We start from the raw sequence: 10,844 nt of genomic DNA, 5'->3' as shown, positions 1-10,844 counted from the left end.
TTTGGTAGAATTTCTAAAGACAAAGCCTCCAGTAGGTAACAAAATAATCTATTATTTAAATTACTTCTCTCATGAAGCTGACTTTATTCTATGACACAAACAGTCCATCAGCTAGGCAGGTCCATTTTTTTTTAGCAAGAATAAAAAGATGGTGTGACAATAACTATTTTTTGTCCTGTAAACACATCTAGGCTAAGCTGTCTTAATCTAATAACTGAAATAACTCAGTACTGTTATCTTCAAGAGCAGGTGTGAAACATGTTATCAGCACCTAAAACACCTTTCAATAGTGGCTTCAGTAGTTACTGTAACATGTTACAAATTAACATGTACGCAAAACAAAGCAAGCACTTAGGAAGAACCTCTTCCCTCAATACTTCTGGCATAGTGCAGCAATGCTGTCCCCTAATACTTACAGAAAAAGTTACTTTCTCCTACAAAAATGTACTTTCACATCACATTTAATAAATTAAGATATGGGGAGAAAGCAACTATTGAACAAAACAACTCAATATTCTTAATGTTTAGGGCTACATGTCAGTCAAAAGCACTTCATTAAGCATACAGCAATACCCAAGCCTCTGGAATCAAGGATCAGGTGTAATAAATACAGCAGAATTACTTTGTCATTACTTATTCCTTTGAACAATAATCAGTAATTAAGTCCAGCGTGAAGTAGCCAAAGGAGCATTTAAGACAAAAAGTATTAGTTCTTCACAGTCACTCTTAAAGTACAATCCTTTCTGTTTTACTCTCACATGCTCCCAAGGAAACAAGTATGTGGCAAAAACTTGCCTGTTTCAAGCTCCTGATGTGGAAATGAGGTCTGGGTTTCTGTAAATTACAGAAATTAAGTCATAAAGTTAGCAAAATAAGTGTTCCATGTTCTAAGATTTGCCAGTCATCTCAGTGCCACCTTGTGAACAAAATGGGAATTCTGTTCACACAAAACTGTTTTAATGAAAGTGTGCTAAAGGCTTTTGATTTGTATTTCACACCTCTTTGCAAAATAAATACCACAGATTGCTGCAATAGTCTTTGGTAGGACAGCTTTTAGCTAATCCGATTTTCAGAAATGTAGAAAGTCACATTTAATTTCAGAAGTTACGGCAAAAGTCCTAGCTGTATGAGTAGAGATTAGAATAAGCTGTTTACAAGGGTTCAATTTATTACTCTTTATAGTGCCCACAAACTAGGGAAAGAGGGATGGGAGAATGAAGGCAATAATTTGTTTAAGGGTCCCTGAAGCAAATTCAATTTGCTTCATTTTGACAAGGAGACAGTGGCTCCAATTTAATTCTAGCTTGTAGAAAAATACAAGTATCAGAAATAAACCCACATGGAAGTCTAAGGCAGGGTGAGAGGTCAGGAAGACCAGCAGTCTCATGAGCCAGGATCACTGTTCTATTCTCTATAGTTAGGATGAACAGTTGTCCAGACTTCAAGATCAACATCAAAATAAGCATTAGTGTGATTAATGCACAAAACCTACACCAGGAACAAGTGATGTTACTGCTTTTTCTGTTAATACAGTATAGCTGAATCATGCAAAGCAGGTTTTTTTTTTTTTTTAAAATAAGTGTCACCCCACCCCCACCCCAGTGCTGATGGGGACAAGGCAGAAGCCATTTCTGGTAACTCTCGGTTTAGCAGTGCTAACCTGATGGGGCCCACCCTTAGCAGTGCTCAAGACACCACTGTCAGTGAGCACACGTGAGCCTCACCGATACTCTGCTGCTTGAGATATTTCCCAGGCCCAGCCCAAGATTTTTAAGGGAAAGCTTTAAAAATGCTTTGATAAAGATGTGCGTGCAAGTTAGCACGAATCCAGGAAAATATACAGACACTATTCTTAAACACTTCTTTGCCCCCCCAGACAGTTTTTTTCTTAGTAACTCCCTGACATTTTCTTGCTATCCTAGACAAAGAAGTAAAATTGACCTGCTTGGCAGGTAATTTCGAGCTTATTCCATGTTGTCCAAAGAATGAAGTTGTGTGGGCACCGCCTCTGCCTGAGGAGTCAGCTCAGTAAGCTCACTGATGCTAGTGGTCAGCAGAGTGTCCTGGGGATTGTCTGATTTGCAGGCAGCATCTTCAGATCTGTTTTCATCTATGGTGGGTACAGTGTCCTGAACTGGGGCCAAGTTGTGAAAATGGCCATTTTCTGCAAAAGACAGCAATTTATCTGAAAGTTTGGATGAGACATATTCTTCATCAGGCTGTTCAGTCTTCTGCCCTTCATCATTCTTGGGTGAGCCATCCACAATAACAAGGAAAGATTTCCATGGAGTATTCTTATCATGTATCTACAAATGAGACATAAAACATAGGTCACTGTCTCTCTGAATATGAAACTAGAAATCCCCCAGTTCAAGTTTAGTAACAAGTATATCTTTTAAAACCATAGCATCAATTCAAGTTAAATTTAGTTTCTACTGGAGGGAAAACACACTTTCACTAGTCATCAAATACTATTCTAAGGCCATGGACAGTATTAGAGAGTACTGAGGACTGGCCTTCCTGGGTCACTGGTTTTTCACACTGAGTATATGAGTATGGGTAGAAGACCCACCTTATGAAATGATAAGATTCAAGGGCTGTGCATGCCAAGGGACCAACAGTCTACCATTCTTAAGCAACCCCTACACTGTTACTTACTGAGGTGTGTCTCCGAAGAGTGGACTTGTCAGTAAAAGTCCGCCCACATGCATTACACATGAATGGCTTCTCCCCAGTGTGGATCCGATGGTGGCGCTGCAGTGCATTCAGCTGGGTAAACTGCTTACCACACTGGTCACAGCAATAGGGACGCTCCCCTGAGAAATGAAAAGAAGAAAACTGGTTGCCTATGGCTTTTAATTTTGAACACTCTGGAATAATGCTATTTGTAAACCACCAGAAAACATCAGCACTTCACCATAAAGATCAACTGATGGAGTGATAGCACAGCGGGTAGGGCGCTTGCCTTGCATGGGGCCAATCTGGGTTGGATTCCCAGCATATCATATGGTCCCCCGAGCACTGCCAGGAGTAATACCTGAGTGCATGAACCAGAAGTAACCCCTCTGCATTGCTGGGTATGACCCAAAAAGCAAGGAAAAAAAAAAAAAGATCAACTAATGGCAAAAATCCCATTATCCCTACAAACCCATGCCTGCAGCTGCTACACAAAGAGGTATCTTACCTGTTTTCTGGTGATGGAACAGAAAACTCCAAGTCCCACAATAACTGAATGTGTATGCATAAAAATGTGTAAGTTATGTCTTATGTGAAAATGTTAAACTGTTCACATATCCATATTCAAACATTCAAACCATGCCAGTTTCTCATAACCAGAAACTTCCATTTTAAATGTAGGTCTGATATACAAAGAAAAAGCTAAATTCAAGTAATTTTTTAGTAAATTTAAAACTTTAGCATATTTCTCTTGCCACAGTGAAATTTCCCCCTTTCTAGTGACATTCCAACCACACCTGTGTGAACTTTAATATGCTGGTAAAGTGAATTTCGTTGGGCAAAAGTCCTGAAACAAACTTCACATTTAAAGGGTTTCGATCCAGTATGAATTCTGTTATGATGTTTTAAATATTCCTTAGAAGCAAAACTCTTGCCACATGTTTCGCACATAAAAGGTCTTTCACCTACATGAAAAAACATGAAATAAAAAGACAGAAATGACGCAGGCATTAGAATCACACAAATTCAGTTCACATTTTTAAAACACATACACTAAAAAATACTTTCATAGGCAAAGAACTACATTTCCAGTAAAACTATGAATAAAAGAACCATCATTCCATGCTTACTCCATGCTCAAAGTTGGTATAAAATACTCTTTGATATTTCAAGGAATTTCAAAAGATCAGTATTACAAGGAGATTCATTCAGTCAACTCAGATTTTGAAACTTTTGTCATTCAAAAAGAAGTATTTTTACAGTTTAGAAAATTTAGAATTTGTCAATGAAACATTTCTATGAAAACTGATCAGAATGGAAGTCTTAAGAGGGAGTATGGGTATAATTTATGAATAGCAATCCGAATTAATGTGGGATGGGTTACAATACATATGTAATTTGAGTCCTTTAATCCCAAAATCAGATTCCTCTGATTATTAATTGTGCCTCTTATTTCACTAACATCAAAATAAATGTACTAGCTTTAATAAGACTGGAATTTCTCTCACCACTAAACTAATCTTTCAGTGTAACTGAACTCATTCTCATCCCGAACTCCCATTCAACACCAATTCTGCTCATTTTAGGTTTCTGGGTCACAGCCAGCTGTGCTCAGGGCTTCTTCTGTGATCAGGGATCACTCCTGTTAATATGTGATGCCAGGGACAGACCCAATGTTGGCCACAAACAAAGCAAGTGACTTACCCTCTATGTCATTTCTCCAGCCACAATTCTACTCACTTTACAGTCTAATAACTAACATCACTAAATTCTTCATCTCTCTATTGCTTGCACTTTAACTACAGGTTTGTGTGACTGCTTAGAAATAACTTTTAAAATGCAAGCAAAAACTTGGCTAAAACTACAGTATACAATACATTCTGTATACTTCTGTATTATATACAGTAGGGTTCTGAACCTAGGATTGCTATGTTGAATCAGAATAAAGAGAACTTAAAATTTTCTTTCTTGGGGTGGAGCAATAGTACAGCAGGCAGAGCTATTGCCTTGCACATGGTCGACCAAGGTTCCATCCTCAGCATTCCATATGGTTCCCCCAGCACCACCAGGAGTAATTCCTGGTGCAGAGCCAGGAGTAATTCCTGAGCTTCACTGGATATGATTCCCCCCACCTCCCCCCAAAAATATTCTCCCTCAGATAATGAAATATAAAAAATGCTGGTAAGTAAAAATTATAGAGCCAGAGAAATAGTACAATGGGTAGGGTGTTTGCCTTACACATAGTGGACATAAGACCAATCCCCCACACCACATACAGTCTCCCAAGCACCATCAGGAGTGAACCCTGAAAGGAAAGCCAAGGAGTAAGCCCTTAGCACAGCCTGGTGTGGCTCAAAAATCAAACCAACAAAAAATCTTACCACATTAGTCCTTATAAACAACTTTCTTCTCATCTTTTATGTGCAGGCTTTCAGTATAGCTGAGATTTACTGAAAGCTTAATTGCGCATCTTTCAAGCTGACATCCATGTAGTTTTCATACTGTTCAGGAGTCTACTCAGAATGACTAAGTTAGGTCTTGACCCCCGAGGGTGTGGATTTACCATTTTACTGTACCACATCCTAATTGTTTCTACTGCTTCATCTTTAAAAAAGAGCAGCGAGAGGGATAAAAAATAGCATATACTTTTTCTCACATTCTGAACAATTTCTTCAGTTAACATACTCAAGACAGAATATGCGGCCAAAACAGTAGAAACTACTTATACCCCCTAAAACATAAGACTCAAATACCAGTTCTTACTGCCATATGTGCAATAGGCCATCACCACGAACATACCAGCACTAGGCACTATCAACTTCTAAATGTTAATGCCGACTTTTAAATAAGTTTCTTGCTATCAGCAGGAAAGACATTCATTCAATCACAACAGTATAAGTATTTACCTGTGTGGCACCTTTTATGATATATCAGCATGTGGTTCTGAGTGAATCTTGCACCACATTCATCACAGACAAAAGGTTTTTCCCCTGTATGAATTCTGAAAGTACAACATTCAGATGATAACTTAGGATGTATTTAAAACCTCACTTTGCAATACAATTTCCACTCCAGCCTGCAAAGATAGTGAGATCTAATGAGAATAAGTTTAGTGAAAGGTAAAGAGGCCTGTCACCTCCACCCCCAGGCCCACTTCTACGTGGTGCCAACAGTCTACCAGTGTTCCAAAAGAGTCCGGAAGTTTATCCACATCTGCCTTATGATAGATGCTGTAGTCTTTGCGAGTAGATACCACAATCTTTGCTTGTTTTTCAGACACTAAACAGTTATACATTATTTGTAAAATTTTCTTACTCCAAATAATCAAACTTTATGAACTTCACTGACATAACACCACATTCAAAATTGCACTAAAATTTCTTAACACAATATAACCTATCCACTCTTGATATGTTGAAGAAACTTAATTTCTATGAAGTATACAATAATATTTGAATTTCACAACCAGTGAACTATAAATTTCACAACTAGTGTGAAATTTAAGTGGCACTTAGACACCGTTTTTCCTAAGAATCTCCTACAGTTTTTTAACTTAGTTTAATATAAAAGGTTTTTTATTTTTTAAAAAAAAAGAATGAATACCACAATACTACCCCAGAGATTGGTCCAGGTTTGAGCAGCTGAAGAAAACTGCTTCTATTTTTGGTTTTTGAGCAACATCCAGCTGAGCTTAAGGGCTAACTCCTGGTTCTGAACTCAGTAATTACTCCTAGTGGGGCTCGAGGGACCATATGGGCTTCCAGGGATCGAACCTGGGTTGGTCGTGTGCAAGACAAGTGCCTTACCCACTGTAACACTGCTCTGGCCCTTGAAGGATGCTTATTTTTAAACAGAACATCATCCCACCCACAAATAGTTGAGAAAAGAAAAAAAAATGTGCATACTAATTGTACAGTGCATACTAATCACAGGGCACACTTCCAAGCCTGAACATCTGGTAAGATCAGAGAAGTGTCCTAAAGTCCTAAATGCACAGTGTGGTACAAGGGATAATCAAGTTAAGAGTTGGCTGTGCCATCTTTTTTTGTTGTTGTTGGTTTTTAGGCCACACCCAGCAGTGCTAAGGGCTTACTCCTGGTTCTGTGCTCAGGGATCACTCCTCCTGGACTGGGGAGGGGGGCTTTATGTGGTGTTGGGGATTGAACCAGGGTTCAAACAGGACCGACTGCATGCAAGGCAAATGCCCCACCTATACTATCTTAACCCCTGCACTACCTCTCCAGCCCTTACAGTAGTCTTTGATGGAAAAATGTCACCCAATGGGTCTTAGATGCAAATTTTAAATGAGTCAGGGAAAGAGAAGTAAAATTACTACATTCTCATAGGATATAGTAGGGACTGTAAGCACCAGAGGTTATTCTGGAGGGTAAGAACCTTTTCTTGCAGCACATCCAAAACTCGTGATGTCTGGCCATCCAAACAGCCTCCTGCCACAGCTGAGGTGGGAAGGTCTGAGAAGGCCTGAGGCCTGGAAGAAGACTGCAGGTACTAGAAAGGTAAACAATCTTTCACGTTGTCTTGACCTAGCAAGACTTCAAAAATATTTTCAAACACTCTACCCAACTTTTGGAGAGACACTTTCACTGAAAAGTCTGGATATTGGCCCAAATACTCTAACAACCTCCAAATTTCTCTAGGAACTAAACAAGTTATACGATCTGGGGAAAAAAACTCTCATCAGAGCTTCTGATCTGAGTCTCACCACACTGCACTGCTTGGTGGCCACCACTGCATGTACCTCATGTGGGTCTTGAGCGCTGAAGGCTGTGAAAACTTGGCTTCACATTCAGTGCAGCCATAGGGCTTGTGACCCGTGTGTGTCCGCTCATGAAGTCGTAGAGCTGTCTTGGAGCTCAAGCCCTTGCCACACTGCTGGCACTGGTGCCGCTCGCCTCCACCCTCATGGACCTGCACCACATGCCGCTTGACATCCTTCTTCCTTTTGAACTTCTTCCCACAGAGATCACATGGGAAGTGGCGCTCGCTGCTATGCACATGGCGCTGGTGGCTCTTCAGGTTGCAGCGGTTGGCAAAGGTCTGGCTGCAGGTATCGCAGCGGTGAACGACTTCAGTGGCCACTCCATGGTGCTGCCGGATGTGTTTCAGAAAGCTCTTCTCATACAAAAACGCTTTGTTGCACATAGTGCATTTGAAGTTGCTCTTCCTCTTCTCTGTTTCCTCGTCCTCCTCCTCTTCTTCCTCTACCCCCTGACCCACCTTCTGTAGCACTTCCTCCACTTGCACTCCACTACTGCAGTCCTCATTTTTAGTACCTGGCTCCATTTCTTTTATTACTACAATATCTGGGTTGGGATCTTGAGGGTCTGTATAATCCCCTATGTCATCCTCTCCACTTTTCTGCTGCTCTCGGAGTCGTCTTGTGTATTTCTTTTTAGGAATTTCCACAAATACCTTTCTTCCGGCCAGTCTCCCACTAGCTCTCCTGATTTTTGGGTAAGGAGGCTTAATGACATCTTTTTTCTTGTCTGATTTCTCCTTGAACTTTCTCAAGGGCATGTCTGGCAACAATCCATTGCTGATTCTCTCCTCTGGAGGCTCTGCGGAATCCATCAGGCCATTGGTGAGAGGAGTGCTCTCAGCTGCACTGATCAGAGCCTGAGGCTGGTCAGGAGCAGTAGTGACTTCAGTGCCACCACTCCCTTCTGCCTCCTGGGTGTCCGAGAAATTCTGCAACTCCAAAAGTACTGATTCCAACATCTGTTTCTTTAACTGAAAACAAGTTTCCGATAAGTCCAAACATTTCAGTTTTTCAGCCATTTCCAGCATTCGCTGCACCCGGTCTTCTTCCACCTGTACTTTTGCAGTGTAAACAAACTCAAGAAATGAAGCAAAATCAACAACCTGCACTTCATTTAAGTAGACATTAGTCCTACTGCCATCCATACTCTTCTCATTAAGGAACATTTCTTTAAAAAATTTGCTGGTAGCTGCCAGCACCACCTTATGGGCCATGAATTCTTCACGGACACCCTGGTACTCCACACTGACTGTCACATCACACAAGTGGCCAAGAAGGCGTAGCTGATGCATTTCATGCAGAAGGTTATATGGTGAGGATTTGGATTCCAGGAGAACTGCACCACTTTCCATGTTTCTTCCTTAAAACAAAACCAAACAAGATTGGAAAAAAAAAAAAACCCAAGAATAATTCAGGTATGAGCAACTTAAATATAAACCCATAGCCTAAGTCTAATTGTTCTCATGTAAAATTTTAAACTTTGCTCCATATTATCTTTTTTAAGTCTTAATGTACCTTCAGAAGGTAATGTTTGCACAAGAAACTAGAATATTAAGCAAGATTTCCCTTGACGCTAAACAATCAAAATTGTGATTAATGAAATACACTGAAGTAGGTTTTGCTTATCAAGGTAATTTTACAAACTGCTTATACAGTAAAGGCCCTAAGTAAAGTAAAGGCCCTCCCGTTGATCATCGATTTGCTCGAGCGGGCCCAGTAACGTCTCCATTGGAGACTTTGTTGTTACTGTGTCTGGCATATCGAATACTCTCGGTAGCTTGCTGGGCTCTCCGAGAGGGGCAGAGGATTCGAACTCGGGTCGGCCATGTTGGCTGCGTGCAAGGCAAACGCCCTACCCGCTGTGCTATCGCTCCAGCCCCCAAAATTATAATATAGGGTAACAATATCCAGTCGACTGATTAAGAAGCACCGTTGTTCATCGATTTGCAATTTGCTCTGCTCCAGGGGACCCAGGAGGTTACCCCTGCCCTGCTCCCGCTTCAGCTCCCTGCATTGTGAGACTTGTTGTTACTGTTTTTGGCATATTGAATACACCACCGGGAGCTTGCCAGGCTCTGTAGCTGATTAAGAATCCAATTAAAAAATACTGTGACACAATCATCACTGTTTGGGAGCAAACCTTAGAGAATCTTATCTGTCTTGAAAAAAATCGTACTTTTCCCAAGAATGTTCACTTTGCATGAGAAAAAACGTCATGGCAATCACTTTTTTTTGTTTTTACTTTTATCAGTCGTGTTACCTAGAACGAATCAGAAACTTTTCTGAATTGTATTTGCATTTCTGTAGAAGGTTTACAGGCTTTCAAGAGTGAAAGCTTGTCAGGTTGGCTGGTCATTGTTGCCCCCTCCCTGTTCCCCCAGGGTCCCGGGCTGGCTGAGAAGCGCGCCCCCACCCCCCTCCCCGGACTTATTCCCGCTCGGTGCCCCCGACCCCGCCTCCCTCTCAGAGTCCACTGCGGTTTGTGACTCGCTCCCCCGACGGCCCCCGAGGGCCGGGGCCCGTCTGTGCGCGCCTCCTCCTCCGCCCGCCACGCGGCCGCCGCTGCTCCCGGGGCCCTCTCGAGCACCGCGCCCCGCGGGAGGACCGCCCCGGGTCCGAGCCCCCCCGCCCCAGCGCCCGGCGCCTCAGGGCCAACGGGAGATGCCGAGGCCCGCGCGGCGGCGGCGGCCGCGGGCGACGGGGCTGCAGACGGCTCCTGCCCCCGCCTCCCCCGCTCGCGCCCCCCACGCCACCGGGCCCGAGGGCAGCGCCGGGCCCCGCGGACAGCGCAGCTGTCTCCGCGCCGGGCGCTCGGGCCTGGTGACAGCCGCCCGCCCCGCCGCCCCCGGCCGGGCCCCGCGCCGCCCGCCGCCGCTCTCGGGCCCTCCTCGGCCTCACGGCGCCCCCCGGCAGGCCGCTCCTTCGACCTGAGGCGGCGGCCAGGGCTGCCGGGTGCGGGGAGCCACGGACTCACCTTCCGGCGGGGCCGCCGCGCCGGCGCTCGTCAGCGGAGCCACCCGAGGGCTCGTCGGGGCGGCGGGGCGGGATCCGCGGTGGCGCGGGCGCCGCTGATTGGCCTCCGCGGGCTCCGCCCCGCCCCGTCTGGCCCCGCCCCCGAGGCCGCGCGCCCACGTCGGGCTGCGGAGCGCGTCCGGGCCGTTTCCTCATCCGCCGTATGCCAAGCGGCGCTGGAGGCTGCCACAGCCGAGCGCGGAGCCCGTCGCGAACCAGCGTGTGCGCCTGCGCAGCGGCGAGGGCGGGCCCGAGCCAGCCTCGGTTACGTGATTGGCGGGCCGCGCGGCCAACTTCCGGGCTTTCGCAGTTTTCCGGGGCGGCGCTAGCGCCCCGCGCCTCGGAACCGGCCCGGGGACGGGGCGGTTACTGGCTC

The 10,844-nt window shown here is 44.4% G+C and overlaps 1 protein-coding gene across 1 annotated transcript; it reads right to left on the bottom strand.

Annotated features, from left to right (window-relative positions):
- Positions 1-10,446, bottom strand: GZF1 (GDNF inducible zinc finger protein 1). The gene is made up of 6 exons (XM_056121852.1): positions 10,431-10,446; positions 7,436-8,816; positions 5,583-5,677; positions 3,474-3,641; positions 2,659-2,816; positions 1-2,306 (listed from the first exon to the last, which is right to left on the bottom strand). The coding sequence occupies exons 2-6, from the start codon at positions 8,806-8,808 to the stop codon at positions 1,965-1,967; spliced, it is 2,136 nt and encodes a 711-aa protein (XP_055977827.1). The 5' UTR covers positions 8,809-8,816; positions 10,431-10,446; the 3' UTR covers positions 1-1,964.
- Positions 10,447-10,844: the final 398 nt, after the last annotated feature.

This window comes from Sorex fumeus, unplaced genomic scaffold (assembly GCF_029834395.1).
Source record: "Sorex fumeus unplaced genomic scaffold, SorFum_2.1 ptg000044l, whole genome shotgun sequence".
In the NCBI taxonomy this organism is placed as follows: domain Eukaryota; kingdom Metazoa; phylum Chordata; class Mammalia; order Eulipotyphla; family Soricidae; genus Sorex; species Sorex fumeus.
The sequence above is the reverse complement of the archived record's forward strand: the minus strand, read 5'-3'. Positions and strand labels throughout refer to the sequence as shown.

Excerpts from the sequence above, each read along its gene's own strand:
- GZF1 (XM_056121852.1), bottom strand. The coding sequence starts at position 8,808 with ATGGAAAGTGGTGCAGTTCTCCTGGAATCCAAATCCTCACCATATAAC. Across the intron at positions 5,678-7,435 it reads GCGCTCAAGACCCACATGAG|AATTCATACAGGGGAAAAAC; the intron begins GTACATGCAGTG and ends TTGTACTTTCAG. Across the intron at positions 2,817-3,473 it reads GCATATTAAAGTTCACACAG|GGGAGCGTCCCTATTGCTGT; the intron begins GTGTGGTTGGAA and ends TTCATTTCTCAG.